At 65.7% G+C, this 24,724-nt stretch overlaps 1 protein-coding gene across 5 annotated transcripts; it reads right to left on the bottom strand.

Moving 5' to 3' along the window:
• Window positions 1-1,232: 1,232 nt before the first annotated feature.
• On the bottom strand, window positions 1,233-22,652 carry TSPAN4 (tetraspanin 4). 5 transcript variants are annotated; one of them, XM_069471883.1, is made up of 9 exons: window positions 22,571-22,652; window positions 18,898-18,965; window positions 14,963-15,042; window positions 5,508-5,699; window positions 3,733-3,807; window positions 2,773-2,874; window positions 2,531-2,662; window positions 2,349-2,432; window positions 1,233-1,770 (listed from the first exon to the last, which is right to left on the bottom strand). In XM_069471883.1, the coding sequence occupies exons 3-9, from the start codon at window positions 15,023-15,025 to the stop codon at window positions 1,702-1,704; spliced, it is 717 nt and encodes a 238-aa protein (XP_069327984.1). In that variant the 5' UTR covers window positions 15,026-15,042; window positions 18,898-18,965; window positions 22,571-22,652; the 3' UTR covers window positions 1,233-1,701. The 5 variants fall into 5 exon arrangements, with proteins under 5 accessions (XP_069327984.1, XP_069327986.1, XP_069327983.1 ...); XM_069471885.1 differs by lacking the exon at window positions 22,571-22,652 and adding an exon at window positions 19,632-19,739; XM_069471882.1 differs by lacking the exon at window positions 22,571-22,652 and adding an exon at window positions 19,389-19,593.
• Between the last annotated feature and the right edge of the window lie 2,072 nt (window positions 22,653-24,724).

The raw sequence follows: 24,724 nt of genomic DNA, 5'->3' as shown, positions 1-24,724 counted from the left end.
TCGCTGTGCTCAGGTGCTGTGGCTGCGTGTGTGGCACCCATGGGGGGTGGGCATGCACAGTGTGCCCTGCCCGCAGGGCGTGAGGCTGGGACCGGAGCCCCTCCAGCTCCTCCCCAGCATCACAGACCCAGGCAAGTAGGGAGGGCTGGGGTCTGGGGGCGCTGCCCGCGGCACCAGATCACCACCCACACGTGGGCTGACGGCAGTGCTGGGGCAGCAGGCCGTCGGGTGCTCCCTCAGACCCCAGGGCACAGGTGGATGAGTGTCCCAGTCAGGGGTCCTGGGTGGGGAGAGACACCAAGTGGGAGTGGGCAGGGCCAGGCTGCCAGTGTCTCTCTGGCCACTGAGGATGCCTTAGGGCCAGCAGTGGGGCCACGCACCTTGGGTGGGGCGGGGGCCAGTTTAGCCACAAGGGTTTGTGACAGGAATTGAGCTCAGAGCTGAGAGCTGGGACATGGGCCAGGGAGGGGCGGAGGGAGGGGCAGCCCCAGCTCTGGGCCAGGCACTCGGCACCCTGCCCATGTCCCCCCGAGGTCAGTGCTTGGTGCAGAGAGGTGTATGTGCCACACAGATGATGACAGCCAGGGGGACCGAGTGTGCCCCCAGGGTGATGGGGAGCAGGTAGGGCCCTGGAGGTGGCAGGAGTGAGCTGGAACTGGAGACTGTGGGGTGCGGTGTGGGGGGTCAGATGCCCCAGAGCTAGTGGGGCTCCTGGGAGGTGCCCATTGCCCCAGGCTGGACCCCCCAACTGTCATCCCAGTACTGGCTGTCCCCCTGACAACCCTCCTCACTCTCTGGTTGTAAGAATCCTGTCTTTGAGGTAGTTTGATACATTTTGACCATTTCTCTAATTCTGGGCCTGACAACTGCTTTGCTTCTGCTGGCCCACTTGGACGGGCAGGGCGCCTGGGAACAGAACAGGTGTGGGGATCGGGGGAGAGCAGAGCCCCACCTCGAGCACACCCCAGGGGAGTCCGCAGTGAGGGGCTCAGGAATCTCTCAGGGGCCTCTGTGCCACTTCCTGTGGCTCATGTAATGGACTTCCTTAACCAGGGGTCCCGTGGCTCTGTCCCCTGCGGCAGCTGACCCAGGCCTGCGCTTTCCTGGCCAGCCCGGCAGGCACCAGGCTGCACTGGTGGGAGCGTCCCTGCTGCGTGGCAGCTGGAGTCTGCCTGGCGCCAGCAGGGAGAGCCAGCTGGGGGCAGACCAGTGACACACACGGAGGCTGCTGCTCACACTCTTTATTGAGAGGCACCTGGAGCCCGGGCACCGCCGGAATGTGGATGACGGGGCCTGCGCCCCGCCTGGAGCACCAGGACCAGTGGGTGCCTCAGGGCAGCTGCGATCCAGCCCCTGCACCCCACCCAGTGTCTGTGGGAGGCTGGGGACCACAGCCTGGCCGCCCCACCCCGTGTGAACACTGCTCTGGAGGATACATGGATATAAAAAGTGCTGGTGGCCCCTCCCGCCCCCAGCCTTGGGTACCGCAGCCAGCACTTGGCCACCCCTCCCGCCTGGTGCAGAGACCCCAGGGCCTTCCAGGGACAGGATTCCCAGGGGCTGCAGGCACCTGCTCAGAGCAGGTGCACCGAGAACCCAGCCAGAGCGCAGCACCGAGTCCTGTGGTGGGAAAGGTGGGCGTGTGGCCATCTCCTGGGGGGTGGCAGCCTTTGGTAGAGAAGCGGCGAGGTGGCAGGCAGCCTACGCACAGGACGTGTCCGCCTTGACCACCTGGCAGTACATGGTCATGGCAAAGGTCAGGCCCAAAATCTGTGGGGACAGGAGGGTGGGGCTGTTCAGGGAGCCCAGGCCACTGCCCAGGGGCCCCGCCCCCAGCAGGTGCCCTGGCCCTGATGCACCCAGGCACAGGATGCAGCGGGCAGAGTTCTGCACACCCACCCCCAGCTCCTCGATTTGGGTCATCACAGAGACGCCAGGGCCCAGAACACACCCCCAGAACTGCCAGTGGAGCCCAGGGTGGGTGGCCAAACTCTGCAGGAAGGGGGGTGCCTAAGGGCTGAGCCCTAAAACCCCCGGGACCTGCCCCCCCACCCCCCATGCCTGGGTGAGCAGGCCCTGCCCTGCGGGATTCAGACCCTCCCAGGCCTAGAGCTGCAGGAACCTGGCTGACACCCCCCCACCCTCTGCTGGGAGACAGCCACGCTTGGCACTCAGGGCAGCCTGTCCACCCCTGCCCATCCCCTGCGGCCCTGCCTCTGTCCAGGACACTGGCTCCTTGCAGGGGAGCGTTCACTACCAGGCCCACCCGATCACGGCCCCACAGGGGCAAGGCCTTTGCTGCTCTGCTGCCCTCCCAGGGCACAGCCCTCGCAGCTCAGGTGTTGTACCTGCACCAGCGCCGTGCAGAGCCCGAAGACGCCCACGGCCAGCAGGTTCTCCTGGAGCCACATCTTCACGGTCTCGTAACAGGGCTGGGGGAGAGCCGCGTCACCCAGGCTGGAGCCTTCCTGGCTCACAGCGCCCACCCTCCAGGTCCCTGCCAACCCCCAGGGAGCGAGGTCTTGCTCACCGCTTTCCACCAGGTGCCGGGCGCGTGCAGCCCGCAGCTCTCGCTGAACTCCAGGCAGCAGGAGTCGGGTACGCGCGTGGCGTTGTACACCTCGAACCAGTCAGTGTAGTTGGAGACGCCACAGCAGCGGAACTGGGGGGCAAGCACAGGCCTGGCGCTGCAGCTGGGGGGGGGAGGGCAGGCCAGCCCGCGGCAGAGGTGCACCTGTGGCCCCGCCCACCCCTCCAGGCCACCCGCCTCACGTCTGTCTGGATGATGCTCCAGGCGTTGGTCAGGCCCACGTTGCCCTGCGTGCCATACAGGTGCAGGCCCTTCTTCAGGTCTCGCTGGGCGTACCTGTCAATCTGGGGGTGCGGCGGGGTCAGCAGGGCCCCTCACTGTGCCACCTCTCTCCAGCCCCCATCTGCCCCATGAAGTCACTGCCTGGCGGCACCCATCAAGCTGAGGGCACAGTCCAGGCCTGGTGTCCGCTCAGGAGGCCCTTCCCCGGCTTCCTCCTCAGGCTGGGGGAGGACCATGGGATCCTGGGGTTCAGGGACGGGGCGAGCAGATACGTGTGCATCCACTTGTTAGCACAAACACGCATTCCTGCCGTGAGCTGAGGGCCAGCAGCTGCGGCACCCAGGAGCGGCGAGCGCGCGGGCCTTGGTCTCTGGCTCCCCCTCCAGCGGAGACCAGGGCTCCTTGGAGAAGTGGCTGACCTGGGGCCTGGGCAGGGGTCCCACAAGGAGCCTGGAGCACCCCGCATGTCAGAAAGTCGGAAGCGCTCCCACAGGGAAAGTCCACTGATGGGCACGTCAGAGGGATGCAGGAGCCGAGCAGAGGAGCTCCCCGTGGCCACAGACGGAACAACGTGAGCAAAACTACCAGATCGTGACCAGGGTGTACAACACAAACAGGCCCATCCTGATGTACACAAGGCAGGACAGGAGATGAACGTCCCATCGGAATTCCAGACAACACGCAGGGGAGGGCGGCGTGAGGGGGAGCAGCGGCTGGGGCTCCGCGGGCTCCGTAAGGTTCTCGCCGGAGGGCTGGGGGTCGGCCTGGCTGAGCGTCCCTGGGCGTGGGGAGCCACAAACACGCCCCCAGTGCTGCCGGCAACCCCTCGAGGCTGTGGGTAAGTGCATGCCCACGGTGCCTAGGCCCCCTCCCGTCTACACAGCCGTGGTGCTCACTGGGCAGGGGACAGGTCGCTGTACCTTGTCAGTGTAGGCGAAGAAGAGGACGGCGATGGTGGTCTCCAGCAGGAACACGAGCAGCAGCATCACGAAGAACTGCCGGGGGGACGGGCCTCGGTGACCCGGACCCTGGCCACCCCAGACCCCGCCACCCCCAAGCCTGACAGCATGCCAAGGGCCACGTGGTGCTGCCAGAAACCCCAGCCAGATCCCTGCACCAGGCCCCCCACCCCAGTGCCACCCCCACCCTGCCAGGAACCCTCGGTCCCAGGTTTGAGGACAGTGGACATCGTATCTTGCTCGGCCTCTCAGCTTTGTGGCCTTGGGCTGGCCTGGACTCCCTCTGCCCCATCAGAGTGACCCAGACACCCCCAAGTAAGGACCAGTCCCCATTTCTGAGGCCCCCAGCCACCAGCCTGTCAGCTGCACTGAGACTGCCTCGGCTGGGACGCTTGAGATGGATCCCAAACGTCGTGTGGCCACAGGAGGCAGAGGACTCCTGAGTGTGTCACTCAGTGCCTGCCCACCTGTGTGGCGGGGCGGGACTGGACCACAGTGCCCCCCCAACTCCCAAGTCACACCCCGCAGGGCAGCTAGGGTGGCCAGCGCCCCCTCAGGCGAGACCAAGGTGCCTGAGACAGCTGCAGGAAGCCTCCGGCTCGGACTGCACAGACCTCACCCTCCAGGCAGCCCCCCCATACTGAGCACCAAGGCACGGCCCCAAACCCACCCTGGGTGCCCCTGGCCAGCTGAGCGGGAGAGGCAGCCTTCCCAGCCTGTCCCTCCATGTGGGTCACTGACACCCCCAAAGAGGCAGGGAGATGTGGACAGGGTGGGCATGAGTGGGGCGGGCCCACGGGCAGGCATCATCATCCCTCGTCCCTGCCTGGTCTCTGTTGAGACTGGGCTCCGGATGCTGAGCCAGCCCCTGGGCAGAGGGTGCTGGGCTCCTGCGGGGGCCACACTGCAGCCTCCTCCACTGTCCCAGGAGCCCTGAGCCCCAGCAGGGCTTCTACAGACCCCACTGTGCCCTGCGTTCCCCTCACTGCCTCCACGGGGTTCCCAGCCCCAACTGGGAACGTCTTCCTGAACGTGCTGGACTCTGTGAAGACTGACAGATGGGGGCGTGGAGGGGCGTGGGTTGGCTCCACCAGGGCCGGGACCTGAGGAAGGCCCCTCCGACAAGGGGACACCTTGCAGCCTCGGGACTTAGATGTGAGCAGGTGTCCACCTGGCCCCAGGCCTCAGCTGGGCTCACTCAGGAATCCTTCCCCTTTTTAATTACCCGTGATTAGCGTTTCTGAGGAGGGGAAACACTTTCCTGCCCAAAGATCCATCCCTGAGGCCGGCCGGGCTGCCAGGCTCACAGCAGAGGGTCCTGGGGAGCTGAGAGGTCAGGCCCAGGCCCAGGGTGGGGCTGGAGGTGGTCAGGGATGAGGCTTGGAGAGAACAAGCCCAGTAGTGGCTGCACACGTGTGTGCACACATGTATGGGGTGTGCCTCTGCTCACGTGCGTCCACACCTTGTCAAGGGAGGCCCACACCAAGCTGCAGCATGTTCTCTTGGGTGAGTAGCCCCCGAGCCCAACCTGGCCTGGAGGACCCAGCAAGGCCCCCCAGGGCTGCTCCAGGCCCCCGGACCCTCTGCCCCAGCGTGGTCCTCCTGTCCCTCCAGGCCAGGCCCCCGAGGTGAGGCCCCGTGTCAGGGGGACCTCAGCAGCCAAGGCCTGGGGAGCCACTGGAGCCCCCACCTGGCGCTGCCCCCGCGACACCCGCACAGGCCCTGCCGGCACTCACCGAGAGCAGGAGGCACTTGTTCTCCTTGATGGCCCCGATGCAGCCCACGAAGCCTATGGCCATGACAAAGGCGCCAGTGACAATGAGCAGGTTGGCGGCCGACAGGGAGGGGAAGGAGGAGGACAGGGTGGCGAAGTTCCCTTGCGTGGCGGCCAGCCAGATGCCAACGCCCAGCACACCGCAGCCTCCCAGCTGGAAGCACAGCAGGAGAGGCAGCGTGAGCCAGGGCCACAGGCTCCGCCCCTGGCACAGCCCAGCCCGCCCCAAGGCTGTGCTGCCCCTCAGCCTGAGCCCCAGCCACCCAGAGTCCCACTAAATGCCCGCAACGGCCCTGGGGGTGTCCAGGGCAGGCCCCTGGCCCATCTTCACCTGCCCTGCTGGCCTCCCAGGACAGGAATCCTATGGGGTCACGGGGGCTGGGCGCCCCACCCTGGGCAGGTACCCCCCAACCCACAGTGCTGGGGTGCCAGCCCCTGCCTGAGATGACCTTGATGTTGTGGCAGCCAACGGGGGGGGGGGGGGGCCCGCAGTGCCTCTCCAGAACGCCACTCCTCCCAGGAAGTGTCCGCCCACCCCCTTGCCTGGAGCAGAGGGCCTGCGTCTCCTCTAGCCCCCAGGGCCCAGCCTGTACCCGCCCATGCTGCCCCCCAGGTCTGCCTCCTGGACAGATGCCCCGGACCATGCTGACTTCTGCCCCTGCCCCCTCATTCCCAAACCGGGCTTCTTGGCCAGTGGTCCTGGGGGTCCCAAACACCAGACCCCAGGTGTCTGCCGTCCACACTGCGGCCGGCATCCCTGCCTGTGCCCCCGTCGCCCTAGGCAAGGAAGCTCTGATGCCCTCACACCTGTGCTCATAATTAATCAGGGTTCATCTCAACCACGTGGGCACTGGTGGGACAGGAGGGTCTCCAGGAGCACCTGCTCACAGCCCCCTCCCCACGGGGCCTTCCAGGACGCGGCTTTCACTGCATTTGGTGGGTGCTGGTCACAGTGAAAATCAGTGGGAACGGGAGTCGGGGGAAGGGAAGGGCAGTGGGTCTGAGGGCTCGCGGGCTCTCGTGATGAGACGTCCAGTCTGGGGGAGCAAGGCTCAGCCCGGCTGGCCGGTGGGCTGTGGCTTTGGCCCCCCATTCCTCAGACTCTGAGGCTGTGGGCTCTAGGTCACCCCGGGATGACACGGGAGGGTGTGTTCCTGCCCCGGGGCTGGGGGCAGGCTCAGGAGGAGTGGACAGGACATGAGCGTGGACTGGTAAAGCTGCCCCTCCACTCCGTGGAGCCCCCGGGCTTGAGGAAACGGCGTCCACCCACATCACCCCACAAAAGCTTCCTGAGCCCCAGTGGCCAAACTCACACCCATTTTCCAAAGAAACTAGGGCTGGGAGATGGGCCGTCGGGAGCCCCCATCCCACCACCTCAGCCGCCCGGCCAGAGCAGGCCCAGGGCCTGGGCCCACACAGGGACCTCCCGCACTCAGGCAGGCCCGAGACCCTGCCCCGGGAGGCCTGGGGACAAATGCCAGGTGCACACGCGCACACCCCTCCCCAGCCCAGGGCTGGGGCAGCAGCTGCTGGGTTCTCACGCACTGGCCGGGGAGAGCCGGACGCAGGACTGCCATGGCCGGGCTCCCAGCCCAAGGGCAGGAGCAGCCACAGGCGCCCAGGGGTGCAGGCTCAGGCCTCTACTCATGTCGGGGGTCCTTTGAGGCCCCTCAGGGCCAGACTCTGCAGAGCAGGAAAATCCGCCCTCCCAGCACACCTGAGAGCCCCCACCTGCCCAGTCCATCCTGGGGTGAATGCAGGCTCTGTCCTGCTGGGGCTTCCCACGGAAGGCCAGCACCTCTGCTGAACAGCTACAAACAAGACATTTCTGGAGCTTGGGGCTCAGGGCCCGCCCTGGGAAGCTTTGCCGAGCCGAGACACCCAGAGCCCAGGGCCTCTCCCAGGGCACAGGGAGTGGGGGCTGGGCAGAAATGGGCAGATTGGGCACAGAGGGGTCAGCCTCTGTGCTCTGGGCACCAGGATGGGGGGCATCCTGATGCAGGGCTGACTTGCCCCCACTCTGGCCGCACGGCCCTGGAGGGGCTGCCCTGGAGCTGACAGAGGCCTCAGCACAGCGCCCAGCCTGGGGTGGCTTCTGCCCAACCCCGGCCCAGAGGCGAGGGGCACACCCAGGAGACCTGGAAAGGGCGTGGAGGTGGGAGTGGGCACAGCCCAAGGAGGGCAGCCTGGGCCTCGCCAGGGTAGGGGTGCACCCGGGGTATGGCGAGCTGGAGCATGGTGTGCCTGAGTGTGCAGAACCAGGGTCTGTCCCCCTGGGAGAGCTGGGCTTGGGGCACAGCTGCAGGGCAGGGCAGGGGTCTGCCAGCACTACAGAGACGCCCTCCTTCCTGTGGGACCAGGCCCCCTGCCATGGGATGTACACGGTGCTGACCGCAGCCAGGGCCGCTAGGAGGGGGTGAGGCTGGGCCTGGCAGCGCCTCTGGGCACCCCCCCCCATCTTAGGGGAGGTGACACTTGTAACACTGTTGAGCACAGGAGAGGCCTGGACAGGCGATGGCTCAATCCTCCGACCAGACACATCCTGACATGGAGAGATGGGGCCATGGGGAGCTGAGGAGCCCCCCATGGCCTCTGGCGGTTCCCAGGTCTCAGGGAACCTTCCAGAACCCAGGAGGTGACTCGGGGGAAGTGGAGGAGCAGACAGGACACACACATGGCCCTACCCTGTTGCTGCCCCTAGGACCGGGGACGTGAGGCCCTGGGTCCCGATCACCAAGGGGGGGCACCCTCCCAGCTCTGTGTCTGCCCCACAGAAGAGGCCCCGGGAAATGGCCGCCTGCCAGAGTGACCCCAGGCACAATGCCCCGCTAACAGCATGTCCTGCCCTTGAGGAACCAAGCAGCCCACTGCGGGTCATACCCCCGGGGCTGAACGATCAGGCCAGGTGATGGCAGGTCCCTCAGCAGAGAGGAGGTGCTGGTTCAACAGGAAAAACTGTCATTTAAAAGCCAGACTGCCCGAGCTGTCCACCTCTGCCTTCCAAGGACAGCAGACCGCTCAAGTCAGCAGGAAAACGAGCCGTTCTGAGCTCCCCTCGCCCCACAGGGATGCGTGAAGGGCTCGGGGAGGATGCCACGCAAAGTGGCTGGCGCCAGGCCTGGGCTAGGGGATGAACACCCTGTTCCATGGGGGCCTGGGCAGGAAGGAGCCCTGTACCCCAACCCCAAGCCACATCCCCTTCCACAACTGCCCCAGCCTGGTAGGAACTTACTTCCTTGAAGAACACTCCAGGAAACATCCTCACCTCCTCCCCCACCTGCTCACCGCCACCAGGCGGGCACCATCACAAGCACTGAGACAGACACCACCAGCCCACACCATCATAGACACCCTGTACCGTCACAGGCAGGCCCACGGTCACGGGCTCGCCTCGAGACCCGGCGCTCCCCTCCAGCCCTAAGGCTGCCCCGTCCCTGCACACTCTCAGACGCGCCAGCACTAAAGAATACATGCACGTGCTTAATAAAATGACCTGTAATTTTGAAAATGTTTCTATGTATGCAGCTTTTGAAACATTTTGGCAGGAAAATTACAGCCTCAAAGTGCAAGAGAAAATGGGCCCCATTAGAACATCCAAAGGCCAGGTAAGCAGGGCTGAGGCCCCGGAGGGCAGGAGCACCAGGTCCCTCCCCAGTCAAACGCAGCCCTGGCGGCAACACCTGTGTTCCGCCCGGCATCTGGGCCCCAGCCCAGCACTGTGTGGGACTGTCCTCTGGCTGGTGTCAGCCCAGCCCTACTCAGCACCGGCCCACCTTGACCTTCACCAGCGACTGTGGGCTCTGCCCAAGACTGAGCCAACGATGGCCAAGAGGCTCAGTCACCCCTGGCACCCAGGCCTGGCACGTGGCAGGTGCTGCTGACATCCTTTTACCTCCTCCTCCTCTGCCCTTGATGTTCTTGTCTGTGGATTTTGGGGTTGGCCTCAGGCTGGGGGTGGGGACCATGGCATGTGCTCCCCTCCCGGCCAGGGGGGCAGTGCTGGCTGGCCCTCTGCCCACTGCCCCTCCAGTCACAGGCTGGTGTGGCAGATGGCCAGGCAGCTGGCCCAGTGGAGGGCTGGGTTCCCGCACAGGCCAAGGCTGTGTGTGGAGGAAATGTCCCCATCTTGGCTGCGATGTTGGTTACCAAGTATGAAGAGCCTGTCACTTAAAATCTGTGCAATTGGCTGTCATTTTTCTTTTTTTAAGAGATAGGGTCTTGGCTGGGCGCGGTGGCTCACGCCTGTAATCCTAGCACTCTGGGAGGCCGAGGTGGGCGGATCGTTTGAGCTCAGGAGTTCGAGACCAGCCTGAGCAAGAGCAAGACCCCATCTCTACTAAAAATAGAAAGAAATTATATGGACAGCTAAAAAAATATATAGAAAAAATTAGCCAGGCTTGGTGGCGCATGCCTGTAGTCCCAGCTACTTGGGAGGCTCAGGCAGGAGGATCGCTTGAGCCCAGGAATTTGAGGTTGCTGTGAGCTAGGCTGACGCCACGGCACTCACTCTAGCCTGGGCAACAGAGTGAGACTCTGTCTCAAAAAAAAAAAAAAAAAAAAGAGATAGGGTCTCACTCTGTCGTCCAGGCTGGACTGCAGCGGCACAATCAGCTCACTGGAGCCTCAACTCCCAGGCTCAAGCGATCCTCCTGCCTCAGCGTCCCGAGTAGCAGAGACTGCAGGTGCACACTGCCACACCTGGCTAATTTTCTTCTCACTTTTTGTAGAATTGGGTCTCACTGTGCTGCTCAGGCTGGTCTTGCACTCCTGGCCTTAAGTGACCCTCCCGCCTCAGCCTCCCAAAGTGCTAGGATTACAGGCGTGCGCCACCGCGCCAGCCCTGACTTGTTTCCTTAGCCAGCCCTGAGCAACTGCACTCGCGGGAAGTGGTCAAGACACCAGATCCTTACATCACCCTCCCTGTCCACTCACCCCGACCCTGGGGGCTCTCCAGGTGCCCCCACGCTCACAGATGAGGAGACTGGCCACGCCCACTGACCAAGGACCCACTGAGGCCAGAGTCCAAGGCAGGGAGAGCAGAGTGGCCCTCACCAGCAGTTCACCCCTCCCAGGGCAGCAGAGCTGGGTCTTGCAGGGTGAGTAGGAGTTTGTGGGAGGGGCGAGGGGCATCCAGGGGAGAGACTGTGGAGGAGGCGGAGGGCCAGGGCCTCACTTGGGCAGGTGCAGCTGAGACCCCACACCTACCACATGCATTCCCCCTTCCCGAGCACAGGCCTCCTGGCCTCTCCGCCTGTCCCCTGCAGCCCTCAGCAGCTGAGGCCATGTCTCTGCCCCAGACAGAGCCCTCCACTTTTGCTCTATATCTAGAAAGTTCTCTCCACACAGAGGCTTGCCTGCCTTGCCACCACGCTGGACTCTGGGAACCCACAGAGGCCCCATGGAGCCCCGTCTGGGTCACCAGGTGGACAGAGCCGCCTGGGGCCCACAGCTGGGCAGGCAGGGTCCCCCCACCAACCGCTGCCACCCCTAAGCCATCAGAGGAGCCATGAACTCCCCAAAGAGCAGACGCACGGTGGCTTATGCAGAAATGGACTTGTGTGTTTGCTGCCGTCCCCGCCGAGAACACCCAGGATGCTGAACTCAGCAAAGGAGGCCCCGGGAGCTGGATCCAGGGCCCTTGGCCACCCTCGGGGTCCCCTCCTCCTCCGCCGTATCAGAGCGCCCTGCCTGGAGGCCAGTGGCAGGCAGGCTGGGCATGGCCGTCGGACGTCGTCGTAGCTCATCAAAGGGAAAGAAAGCCAAGGGCCCAGCCTGCGCCTCTCCCAGCAAGTCGCCATCGACGCCGGAGCACTGCCAGGACCTGCCCTGGGGGTGAGAGAGGGGCGCTGAGGCTGCAGCACCCCCAAACCTGCTGGGCAGGGCCGGGGCAGCCCGAGTCCCCTCCTGGCAGGGCAGGGGGAGGCAGGGTTTGCACACCTGACTGACCCCACACCTCCTCCAGCCAGGCCTCTGCCCAGCTGGGGTCAGCAGGCTGGGTGGGAGCTGAGGGGGACCGCTCACCTCCTGTGCCAGCCCATGTCAGGGGACCCTGACCCAGCACAGTGCCCTGTGGTGCAGACAAGGAAACTGAGGCCTGGGGAAGGCAGGACCTGCCCTGGGTCCCACCCTGGCTGCCCGGGCAGGCCCCAACCACCGAGCGGCTGCTGTGGGTGGGAAGGAGACGGGGCAGCGTGGAGGGCTCGCCGGGCCCTCCTGGGAGGAGACAGGCTGCTGGCTGGGGCCCAGGCAGGACCGTGGGCAGCCCTTACACAGCCCGCAGCTGGCCACGAGGGAGCCACAGAAACAGCCTCTACCCAGATGCCCGTCGGGCCGGGGAGGGGAGGGCAGGAAGAGCCGGCCTGTCCTCTCCATCCACCCCCGGGGCCTCGATTCCATTACGGGAAGAGCTGGCAGAGGCTGAGAGCAAGGGGGCGGGGACCCCTTACCCTCCCCACCTCCGGCCGTCCTCACTCATGGGCCCTACGCAGCCCTCTCCCGCGAGGACAGGGCTCCCAGGGGACACCCAGCCCCACCACCGGGACCATGGCACATGCCATCTACCCGTCCTGGCTGCCTCAGGACCCCTCCCCTCCCCCCATGGCTGGAGGCCCTGTGCAGACCCTCACTGGCAGCGCCCCCTCCAGGGGCCCGCAAATTCAGCACGTAAACAAGAGTCAGCTGACCTCTGGCCAAATTCAGCACGTAAACAAGAGTCAGCTGACCTCTGGCGCTACCTTACCTTCCCTCCCCCTTCCCCCAAGTAGGACCCCAAGGCCACCCTAGGCCCGGTCAGGGACCGTGGTCTTCACCAGGGGCCCAACCCTACAGTGAGGGGTGCTGGAGGGGTCTGGTCTCGGCCCAGAAAGAGGTCTCAGGAAGCCAAGTGTCAGGGGAGGCCTTGGGGAGGGTCTGCCTTTCAGGGAATGGGGGCTCTGAGGTGAGTCCTGGGGCACAGGCAGGAGAGAGGGGTGCCAGGGTGGAGCTGGGGGACAGGAGAGCGAAACCGAGGAGCAGCCTGATCAGGCAGGTGGGCAGAAGGGAGCTACAGAAAGACCACTGCACCCACCTCTGAGCAGGTGCACAGCATGGGCCCCCGATTCCCACACCCCCCCCTTCTCCTCCTGCCTGCAGGCTCACGTCCTGCCCACCTACTCCCTGGGCCAACCATACCCAACCCGTCTCCGGGAGCCGCACCAGGACGGGCACAGCCCCCCACCCGGCTCCCACCACTGCCCTCCCCACCGGCCAGGGCACCCCTGGAGGCCCAGCACCTGGCCCTGTAGGGTGGGGTCAGGACAGACACAGAGGGGTCTTGAGGTCCAGCCGGTGGGGACCGTCTCCCACAGCCTCAGCCCCCACGGTTGGCTCCAGTGGGGAGACTGAGGCAACACCACGGAAAGTTCTGTCCTCTGGTCTCCCAACGTGACTGGGAACTGGACGGAAAAAAATCCCTCCTCCGGTCGCGCAGACACCCCCTCAGCAGAGGAGCTGGGGCTGGGGGAGGGGTACACTGGCCCTGCCCTTCTACCCCCAGCCTTGTCACCAGCAGGGACTCAGGGACAAGGTGAGGGTGCCTGTCACCTCCACAAAGCCCCCACCCATCCACACCCCGCCATGTGCTCTGCATGGTGGCTTCAAGCCCCAGCAGGCCCCTGGGCAGGGCAGGGCCCCCTGCTCTAGCCCTCTGGTCTCAGACCCCCACCGGACACCAGGCTGGGGTTGGGGGGGCTGGCAGCGGGGGCTGCAGTTCGCTGGGCTGGGAGTATAATTAGATAATAAAAAGCAAGTGAATTTTCCAGCCTAGGAGGGGGTCCCAAGGGTTCCTGATTTGTTCTTTTCAGGTTGAGGGGGTCAGCCGCTGCCATCCGCCACAGGGGTCAGGGAGCGTGTCTGCCCCACAGTGGGCAGGGAGGCTTCTTCAGGGCCCTTGGGGCAGAGCGAGTTCCGCCTGGGGACCCGTGAGGCTGGGACAGGCCCCCTGGAGGCCCCTCCTCCTCTTCCCTGAAGGCAGGTGTCCAGGTGACCGAGGAGAGCAGGTGGAGAGAGAAGCAGGACCTGCCCACCTCCCAGGAACTGCCCCTACATGCAGTGACCCCCATTCCGTCACCTACCACACCCCCGCCATCACAGCCACACCCACCCACACACTGCCAGTGCTTAGCACTAACTACCCTGGTGCCTGGTGCTGCTGGCCAGCCACCCGAGCAGACTTCACCTCTTCCCATGCCCCAGCCATGGCTCCAGCCCGCACCCAACTCCGCTGCCCGCCCCCAGCCTCCAGGGCACCCTCCGGGCCTGGTCCTGGGCCTCGGCCCTCCCTGGAACCTCTAGCAGAGAACAGACCCTTGGGGTGGCCTCTTCTGGAGGTGGACATCTGGGGCAGGAACCTCCCTGGGTCGTACCCCACAGGCAGCCCAGGCTGGCTGTCCCTCCCAGGGACCCCCAGCCCCTACCCAAGCTGGAGAGAGAAGAGCCAGGGACCAGCAGCGAAGGAAAGAGCAGGAAGGTGGCCCCAGGTTTCTGGGCTTTTGGCCTTGACTAGACCACAGGCAAGTGAGCATCCCTCTGAAGTCCGCTGTCCAGGCAGGAGCTGAAGCCACGCCCCTGTGCGCCCAGGTGCAGGAGAGTTGGCTCGGGAATCAAGACCAGAGACAGAATGACCTTGGCATCCTTTCTCCACCGAGCCTCCCCTGGCCCAGCCAGTGAAGCCCAGCACGGCCCAGGTAATCCGAGGTCGCCCCCAACTCCAGCCCAGCCCCCCTGAGGGTCCAGGGGTGGACAGGGTCCAGGTCGCACCAGGCTTGCTCCACCTTGGCCAGGTGTGAGACCTACTGTTATGGGGTGGGGTGGGTTGCGGTGGAGTGGACACTGTCCTCCCCGCCCCTCAGCTCTACTCCACCCAGCACACAAGCCGCACGGGACACCCCCGCCCCAAGGCCGAGCAAACCAAACCCACCTTCGCAGAAGTTAGGGGAGCTCTGGTAGGACCAGGAGGCGGGAAAGCCAGGCGCCTCCCTGCAGGCACTCATCGCCCGCGTGTCGGGGGCCCCACCCCATTCCCACAGGGGCCCAGCAGCCGCTCCTCGCAGAGCTCCGGAGGTGGGTCCCTGGGTCAGCGCTCGGAGGGGCGCGGCGGGGGGCGGGGGCCACCCCCGCGGCGGGACAGGCGCAGCGCCTGGGTGGCCCTGTCCTGGGCGGCCCTGTCCCGAGCGCACATGCGCAAGAGAGGGGAGCGTGCCGGGCAGGGCAGCCCTGGGGCAGAGGCCCGGCCGGGCACCCGCAGTAGCGGAAACCTCCGCCGCCAGCCCTGGCCGGAGCAGCGACCCTGGGTTCTCCGCGGCTCGCTCGACCCAACGCCCAGCCGGAGCGGCGACACCGGCGCCCCCAGACCCTGCTGCCGGCCCCGCCACGACTCACCCAGAAGAGCAGGTTGAAGGCGAACATGAGGTACTTGACGCCCTGGAGGCAGCCGCGCGCCATGCTGCAGCGCTTCAGCTCTAGGAGGAAGATGAAGGAGAGGTCCAGGTAGAAGACCACGTACTTGTTGCCCTTGGGCGACGTGTAGCGTGCCTGGGCCGCCTTGGGGCCGGGGGTCGCGTGCAGGCCGCAGGAGGGACCCCCGCCGTCGCCCGCGCCCGCGCGCCCGCACAGGCTGCTGCAGCGGCGGAACGGGCCGCCGCGCGCGAAGCCCGAGCCCCTGCCCTCCGGCGACGGGCTGCGCCGGTACGTGGACTCGTCGGTGCTCGAGCGCCGCATCGCGCCCGCTGCTCAGCGCCCCGCGCCCGCCGCCCCGGCCCGCGCCATCCCACCGGTTCCCTCCAGCCCCGCGCCCGCCCACCGGCTCCGACCCCGCGCCCGCCCGTTCCCGCCCCGCAGTGGCAGCGGGCGCGGCTCCGCTCGGACCCGGCCGCGGGCCCCGGACACCTGCCCGCGGACCCGCGGCTACCCCCGCCCCGCCCACCCCTGCCCGACCAATGCGAGGAGGCCCCGCCCCCGCGCAGACCCCCGCAAATGGCTGCGCTCTGCCCCGGCCGACCAATCGCAGCCCCGCAGCGACGCCCCCGCCCCGCCCCGGCCCCTCTGCCGGCACTGGCCCGCCCCCCTCCCCACTGTCGCCCGCTAGGAGGGAAGAAGCTCACGGAGGGCAGGGGCTGGGGCCAGCGCCGGGGCTGAGGCCTGGGCAGCTCCCAGCCAGGGGACCTGCGCCCATGGTGCCTGGCCCGGACCCAGCCATCCGGGGAGCCTGGACCTCCGACCACGCAAACCATATGCAAAGCACTATGCAAAGGAAGGGGTGACCCAGTTGCTGTCTGGTGGCAACTTGGGGAGGTTCTGGCTTGGGGCGTTTTGGGGAACCCTAGGTGCCCGGCATGTTGGGTCGCTCTGCAGGACATGGAGGGGGTGTCCGCAAGGTTTCCTGACTTTACAGGAGGATCCAGAACAGACACAGGAGTGCGGGAGTGGTCCCAAGGCACCCCCAGAGCCCGGTGGGAGGCTGGCAGCCCCACTGGGGCACACAGGGCTCCCAGGGCCCAAGTTGGGCTCCTGCCCCTGTGCAGCCTCCCTGGAGCAGGCCAAGGGCAGTCACATGCACCCCGCTGGTTAGATGCTCTACTGTCACCCTCTTGAACTTCTCAGTGACTTTTTTTTTTTTTTTTTTGAGACAGAGTCTCGGTCTGTTGCCCGGGCTAGAGTGAGTGTCGTGGTATCAGCCTAGCTCACAGCAACTTCAAACTCCTGGGCTTAAGCGATTCTACCGCCTCAGCCTCCCAAGTAGCTGGGACTACAGGCATGCGCCACCATGCCCGGCTCATTTTTTCTATATGTATTTTTAGTTGTCCATATAATTTCTTTCTATTTTTAGTAGGGACGGGGTCTCGCTCTTGCTCAGGCTGGTCTCGAACTCCTGACCTCCAGCGATCCACCCGCCTCGGCCTCCCAGAGTGCTAGGATTACAGGCGTGAGCCACCGCGCCCGGCCTTTTTTTTTTTTTTTTTTTTGAGACAGAGTCTTGTTCTGTCACCCAGGCTAGAGTATAGTGGTGTGATCATAGCTCACTGCAGCCTCCAACTCCTGGGCTCAATCGATCCCCCTGCCTCAGCTGCACACCACGTCCGGCTAATTTTTCTATTTTAAATAGAGACGGGGTCTCACTCTTGCTCAGGCTGGTCTTAAACTGCTGAGCTCAAGTGATCCTCCTGCCTCAGCCTCCCAGAGTGCTGGGATTATAGGTGTGAGCCAACACGCCCAGCCAAATTTTTGTTAATTCTTGAACGAGAGGCCTAGAATTTCATTGTGGTCCAGCCCACACTGGAAGTCAACCTTTGAGAGACCTCACCTCCCTCCCAAACACATATAAACACACCAATGCACCTTGCACTCAGGGGTGTGCACACAGACACTAGCAGACACACACTAGCCCATCACCCTGGGTGTGCACAAGGTGCCCACAATCAAAGCCGGGGGACAGATGCCCCGCCAGTGGCCCCATGGCCCACCTCGATTCTCTGAAGCGCCATCCCTACCAAAGGGCTAGGGGTAGAAGCGCCCCCAGTGTGGGGGGCAGCAGCAGGTGGTCCAGATCCCCCCACCTGATCTGCAGCCCAGAGGTGGAGGGGAGCCCCAGGCCTGGGGTGAAGAGCCTTGGCAGGCACAGACATGCCCTGCACCCTGGGCTCGGGGCTGTGGCAAAACCTCCCTGGTCACCAGAGCCATCAAGTGGACGTCCCATGGGATAGTCCCAGGAACTGAAGTCCAAAGGAAGAGGAGGAGGGGTAATGGAGGGGAGAGGAAGGGGGAGGAAGGGGGAGGAAGAGGAGGGGAGAGGAAGGGGGAGGAAGAGGAGGGGAGAGGAAGGGGGAGGAAGAGGAGGGGAGAGGAAGGGGAGGGATGAGGAAGGGCCAAAGGAGGGCAGGAGGGATAGGGGTGCCACTGGCAGGCTGCCGTGCCCTGCGGGCCCGGGCCCCCCCTAGGGCCAGGCTGGGAGCCCGGAGGTGGCAGGTCCCGGGCCTGAGACCAGGGCTCAGGGCGGCAGCCCTCTGCTGCCCCTGGTGGCGCCGAGGAGAACTGCAGCCACGGCCGTCGCTGAGTGGGTTGCAGCCGGCCTGAGCCCCCCAGTGCAGGAAGCCTGCTTGGAGGCCCCCTGCCGCCCCAGACTAGCCTGGGGCTTCCCATGGCCCCCCACCTTGTGCTTTCCCTGAGGGCTCTTTGTCGGGTCTGGGCCCCAGGGAAGAGTCAAAACGGTGACTGCGCACCAGGGGCCCAGCAGAGACCACCCCACAGCTCACCAAGAGAGCCTGTGGCACCAGCGGCCCCCGGAAACTTCTGGCACCCCCCCAAAAGCCCCTGGCCTGACTGAGCCACCTGGCGTGCCCAAGCCGACAGCAGACCCTCAGGCGCCCCTTCCTTCGGGGCGTGCTCACGAGAGGGCGAGAGCGGGGAGCGGGCACTCCAGACACGGGCAGGGCAGGAGCCACAGGGGCCCAGGGAGGACCAGGGCTAATGGCAGAAGTCCCACCCTGCCTTCCCTCAGAGAGGCCAGACTTGGAACTAAAAACAGCACCCTGCCACGTCACGCCATTGGTGGGGTCAGAGGTCAGCGTCAGGCAGACTCCACCGAGGGAGATGGGCCTCCAGGGGTGCCTAAATAAGCCCACTACTCGTCCTTGCCCTCCCTGAAGGCACGCTGGGCTGGGGGTGCTCCTGCCGGGAGCGGACTTGCTGGGCCGTGGTAGAGGAGGCTCCCCTAGGTGGGGGCTCCCAGGGCGGCAGTGGGGTCACGCTGCCCGGGGCAGGGACGAATCTGGAGCCCATCTCTCCTGCAGCGCAGGCGGATGAGGCTGGGAGGGGCAGGGGCAGCTCAGGGCTCCCCTGGACTTGCTCATGGGTCTCAAGGCAGGTCTGGGATCCTGCGCTGAGCCCAGCACTCAGATGCAGTCTGTGTCCCCAAAACCCCTGCACCCCTCCAGTCTACAAAAGCCTGCACACATCACCCCATGAGCAGATGAGCCTACCTGGGAGGAATCAGGTGACAGGGCCGGTCAGGGTGAGGACTGGGCTCGCTCTGAGTCTGGACTTCGCAGGTCCAGAATTCACACCAGGCTGTCCAGACCCAAAGAGGGGGCCAGGCAAGGCCGGGCTGGCAGAGCTCGGCATGGCGAGGGTCTTTCCCCAACGCCGCGGCCCCGAAGTCCAGCTCCTCGCCCACAGGAGTCCCAGTGCCCCCCGAGGTGGGGCCCCAACGAGACATGCTCAGTGTCTAGTTGGCATGGCCCCTGGGCCGGGCACAGGTGACACCCAGAGGCAGGCCCAGTGCCACCCCCACCGCACCGCCCAACCAGGCCATGACATACCTGGGCTTGCCTGCAGGCTGGCCAGGGGCTGGGCGAGTGGTCGACGGTGTCCAAGGCAGGCCCGAGCTCTGCGGAGGGAAAGACGGAGCCCTGGTTTCCACCCTCAGCCACACAACCACACAGGGAGAGGTGTGGGGGCTGGCACCCAGGGGACAGGGAGCCCCCACGGGGCCAGGTCCCTACAGGGCAGAAGGGGCAGCGGGGGCGGAGAACACATATGTTCAGAGATACGTACTCACAGCACAGGGACACGCAGAGACACGCAGACACATGCAGACACGTGGCACACACAGAGACATGCAGTGGTGTCTCCCCCAGGGGCCCCTGACCCTGAGACCAGCCTGTGTGTCCACTTCCCACAGGGTGCCCGGCAGCCCCCCCTCACCCCTCCCTTCGGCCCTCCGCAGGGGCCATCGGTGCTGACCCACAAGGCCCACCCATCTGCCTGTCTCACCACCCAGCAACTGCAGTGGGGGCCGGGGGAAGCTCACCTGGGGGGAGCTCAACGGGGGGCCGAAGGTGGGCACCACCCTCTCGCCCCACCAGCTCAACCCCAACGCCGCCCAACTGCCTGGCCTCTCAGACCAAGCCTGGGGGTGGGGCAAGTGGCCCTCTGGCAGCCCCAGGGCAGGAGGGGACCTAGAGGCTCCACACCCCACCCTGGCTGACTGAGGGCTCCAAGACACGTGGGCTGCTGGGGAAATGTGAGCCACAAGGAGGCCACGGACACCCACCTGGCCAGACCAAGGTCCCACTCAAAAAGGGACCTCCCCAGATGCTGCGACAAATCGCAGCCTGTGTGCACAGCCAGGCAGGGGCAGCGGGGGTGGAGAGCAGCTTGGTCCCCCAGGCCGGAGGCTGGGAGGCGGATCTGAGGAGGCAGGGAGGCCCGCCAACACAAACAGGCCCTCCCCCGCTCACTATGGGGGAGGGGCACCGCAGACACCCAGGCCCCAGGCAGCCGGCACCCCCTGACACACAGCCTGGGCGGGACGCCCCCTCCCACTCCAGGGGAGGGAGAGACGCCCCTACAGGGGAGGCAACCAAGGGCCCCTCCCACCTCTCCTGGGCCAATGAAGGCCCGCTCCGACAGGCTGGTGTCCTCCCTGTCCCTCCACAGCACCCTCAGGTCTTTCTCTGCGGGGGCTGTGGGGGCCGAGGGGCCCTTCCACCCGCCCAGGCTCCAGGAGCAGCCCAGCCTCAGGTGTCCATCCCACCGCAGCCCTGGCCCTAACCCATGTCACCTGGACCCTACAGAACAGTCTCAGGGGCACGTCAGCCCAGGCAGCGGGATGGCGGCCGAATGCCACCAGAGGTGTGGGTCACTAGGTTCAGGCACACACCACTGCCCACACTGCCAGGTCTCGAGGGCCACTCGGACAGTGCTGAACGCGTGTTGTCCGGGGTGCGGCAGGCGCTGGCCGGGGCGTGTGTGCACCAGGGAGGTGTTCGGCACACGCGTTCACGGCCCTCCACGGTATGCCCTCCGGGGGAACACACATCTGCGCCTGCCCAGCCAGAGGCACAGGAGTGGGGGCAGGCTGGGGAGAGGGGCTGTCACCACACCCCCTGGGGATGCAGACCCTCCTGGTGGGCAGCTTCTGGTCCGACCAGAGCTTTACAGATGGGGAAACTGAGGCTGTGATCCAAGACCAGGGTGCAAGGTCTGCCCAATCCCAGCCCAGTGCTCCACCCAGCTGCCTAGCGCCCTCCCCTCCCCCGTGGCTGGCCTATTTCCATGGCAACACCCAGGGTGGGAGGGGCTGGGCAACTGAAACTCCAGTCACGAGTTTCCCCTGTCCCCTTCCCTGAAGTGACCCCTTCAAGCGGGTTCCAAACCACATGTAAGAAAACCCTCCCTCTCCTTGTGCCCCTCGACGCCAACCATAGGGGACTGGACGCCCCATTCTTGTGAAACCCCACCCGATGCTCCCAGAGGCCCAGGCCAGGCCCCACAGACACTGCACACCCACCTACCCCTGCTCACCAAACACACGTGCCGGGGGGGACAGGCCACCCAGGGCCGAGGCAGGGCAGACCTCTGAGGCTGCCCAGGGTCCTCAAGTCTAGCCTGGTGGGGGCAAAGGACAGGCCTGAGCCACAGCAGAGCCAGGGAGGAGCCCAGGGGCCTCCGTGCACATGTGGGGGCCTATGCGGACATGCGAGGCGGGTGGCAGTGCACAGGGGTAGCCTTGAGTTCCCAGGGCCCTCCCGGGAAATCAGGGAGCACACACGCTCGGAATTCCAGGAATGTCAACTTGGCTCAGCCAGGTTTTGGGAGGGAGGCTCGCTGCCCCAAGTCTCCCAGAGTAAACAACTCCTCCTGGCAGGAACTGGGGGGGACAGGCCCAGGGTCCCTCCTCCAGGAAGCCTTCAGCCCCCACCCGCTCCCAAGGGCCCACCCTCCTGACATCCTGGATCCCACGCCCCCGCCCCCTCACCTCCACAGCCACCAGCAGCCTGGGCAGCCAAGCCAGATCTGACCCCAGGCCCCTGGCCAGGCCAGGGCAGGCTGTGCGTCCACTCAGCCTGAGGGGAGGGGGAAGGGAAGGGAAGTGGCCTCGTGTCTCGTGGCTCTGCACGTGGCTGGGTGGGGGACGGCTAATGCCCAGGAGGAAGCTGCCCAGGGCCCAGGCCAGGGTGGGACCAAAAACCCCAGATGGACAGTGGCTCTGGCCAGCCCCATGAGACCTTTCATCCCCCTCCCCTGCAACTAGGGCAAAATTCCAGCATTTGCCCAGAGAGCAGTTAGCTGATGCCCGGGACCCAACACAGCCCCAACCTGCCCTGAGCCCTCACAGGTGCCACTTTGCAACACCCCAGCCCCCACAATCCACAGCTCACCTCCTCCAAGGAGACTTCCCTGCCTCTCCCTGCACTGACCCCACCCCTCCAGGGTCACCCACCAGCACAGCAAGAAGGTCGCCGGTGCCAGCCTCCCCACACCCCATCCCAGAGACACAAGCACCCCATCCCTGAAGTCCCCAGAGGTCCCATCACCTCCAGGGGTCATCTGGTCCTGCAGGCACAGCCTTCAGGACTCTGCCCAAGGGTGCCCTTTCCCAAGATCACAAACCACGTCCTCCCGGACCTCCCTCCCCGGCCCCTGTCCCCGTGTTCGGAGGTGCATTTGAGCGCCGATGCCCCGATCGAGGGCCGGGATGGCGCGGACCCCCTTCCCCTTCCTGGAAGGAGCCGGAAGATAGCAGACAGGGGCGCAGAGAGGCGGTACAGGGCGAGCAGCCGCCGCCCCCATCCGTCCCCTGCCGTCGGGGCTACAGGTAAGTACCCGGCGGGGGCCGTTCCTGCGCGGCCCGAGCGTGGCGGGGGCTGGGGCGGCGCCCCGAAGGTCCGGGCCCGCGGCAAGCATGAAACGCCCCAAACTCGGCGGCAGAGCCCCGGCACCCCACGGTTGGGGGCTCCAGGCGGAGACACCGCGTTCCCGACAGGGCCAGCGGGGGCGGCGGGAAGCCCGCCCGCGGCCGCCGGACCTCCGACAGCCCCTCCGTCCCGGCCCCGCGCGCATCGCCGCGCCCCCCGCCCGGCCCCCCACTTGTTGCTGCGTCTGTCTCGGGGCTCGAACTCGCGCGCCCCACCTCGCGTCCTGGCGCGGCCGGGCGGGGCTCGGGCGGCGGGCGGAGGGACCCCGGCCGCACCCCCGCGCGGCACCTACCTGGGCGCCGCCCGCCGCCCGCGCCGTCCGCTCCCCAGTGCGCTCCCGCCGCGCAGCTGTCAGTCAAGCGGACACGAGAATCGCGAACCGCCGCCGCCGCACTCTTACGGCCCCGCTCGGACGCCGTCGCGCCGGGACGTACCAAAGCGGCGGGCGGGGGGCGCCGTCTGCTCCTCCCGCGGCGCGCAGGCCCCGGGAGCCCGTCCGCGCGAAGCAAGCGGGTCGCGGCGGGGCCCGAACGTCCGCGGCGCCGAGGCCGGGGGGCCGGGGCGAGCCGGGCGGGCCGGGCAGAGCAGGACCCCCGCGCCGGTGGACGCGCCCGGGCGGAGCCTGCAGCGCAGTCGCGCCGGGGTCGCAGTGCGGAGACGGGTCGCCTAGCTGCCATCATGATCATCCCCGTGCGCTGCTTCACCTGCGGCAAGATCGTCGGCAACAAGTGGGAAGCCTACCTGGGGCTGCTGCAGGCCGAGTACACCGAGGGGTGAGGCTCTGAGCGCGGCGGGGAGACCCGGCCTGCGGGACGGACCGGGGTCGTGGGGTGGGGGTCCCGGCCTGCTGGGTGAGCTGGGGTCGTGGGGTGGGGAGGTTCTGGCCTGCGGGGCAGGCCGGGGTCGTGGGGAGGGGGAGACCCGGTCTGCGGGGTGGGCCGGGGTCCTGGTGGAGGTTCCCAGCCTGCGGGATGGGCTGGGGTCCTGGGGGGGGGGGTGCTCCCAGCCTGCGGGATGGGCCGGGGTCGTGGGGAGGGTCCTGGCTCGGGGGCTGGGGCGCTCATGTCAGGATTTTCAGGCCTGAGGTCTCCTCCATCCAAGCTCCAACCTGTTCAGGAGAGCATTGTTCCCCAAAGTCTAGAGAGATGAGGGGAGTGGGCGTCAAACTACTGGTGTCTCCCAAGACAGGTGTCCTATCGGGTTACAGGCACCACTTGACCGACAGTATAGCCCTCAGCCTCCTCCACTTGCTTCCTAATCTTTTTTTTTTTTTTTTTTTTTTTTTTTTTGAGACAGAGTGTCACTCTGTTGCCGGGGCTAGAGTGCTGTGGCGTCAGCCTAGCTCACAGCAACCTCCAACTTCTGGGCTCAAGCAATCCTTCTGCCTCAGCCTCCCGAGTAGCTGGGACTACAGGCATGCGCCACCATGCCCAGCTAATTTTTTCTCTATATTTTTAGTTGTCCAGCTAATTTCTTTCTATTTTTAGTAGAGACGGGGTCTCACTCTTGCTCAGGCTGGTCTCAAACTCCTGACCTTGAGCGATCCACCCGCCTTGGCCTCCCAGAGTGCTAGGATTACAGGCGTGAGCCACCACGCCCGGCCCTCCCTAACTTTTTGTCCCTGCTACAGGGCCTATCCCCATGTCCTGCAAACCTTGCTAGTCCTTTAAGGTGCAGGACAAACTTCCTGACCACCTGGCCATCATCATCGAGCTTTTCCTGTTCTTGTCCCTGAGTACTGCAATTAACCACCATGCCTGTCTGAGCCTCTGCCCCCTGTGGATGGCTGTGTGTCTTGGTCACCTTTGAAGCCTTGGGGGTCATGTGTGCCAGGGCACCGTAGGCTTTCGCTGTGAGTGTGTCACATGAGCAAGGGAAGCAAATGCGTGGGCGGGCAGGCTGCAGGGGTGACCAGGTTAGGAGTGTGTGGCTGGCGGCCAGTCCAGGCCCCTCTCCCAGGGACAGATGGGCAGGGGGCCCCCATCTGGCCTTCCCTTTCCCAAGCTGCCATGGGAATGTTCTGAAGGCCTTCAGGCTGACAGGGACCAGGTCCCAGGGAAATGGAAGCTTCTGATGGGCTTGGGATGTGGGAGCGATGGCTCCCTGTAGAGAGTCTCTTGCCGTGGTTTGGGGAGCAGAGGTGAGCCTGGAGCAGCGGAGCGGGGCTGGCTCCGGCCAGGGCACGGCACCTGCATCTGGCGGCAACTGCCAGGGGGAAGCCCACTGGTACACTTTCTCAGGTGCCAAGGGGAACTGAGGCACAGCCCTTGGAGAGCCACTGGTGGGGGGCCTGCGTTGAATGAGGGGCTCATGGAATTGGCAGCTTGGTGGCCCTGGTTTTCTAAGTTCCTTCAGATGACTTTTTGTTTTTATTTTACGTGCATTCATTATATATGTTTACATATCTGTGTACACACACACACAAATATGGCCAGAGTGGGGGTCA

This window comes from Eulemur rufifrons, chromosome 6, assembly GCF_041146395.1.
Source record: "Eulemur rufifrons isolate Redbay chromosome 6, OSU_ERuf_1, whole genome shotgun sequence".
Classification (NCBI taxonomy): Eukaryota; Metazoa; Chordata; class Mammalia; order Primates; family Lemuridae; genus Eulemur; species Eulemur rufifrons.
This window is presented reverse-complemented; position numbering and strand designations above follow the sequence as displayed.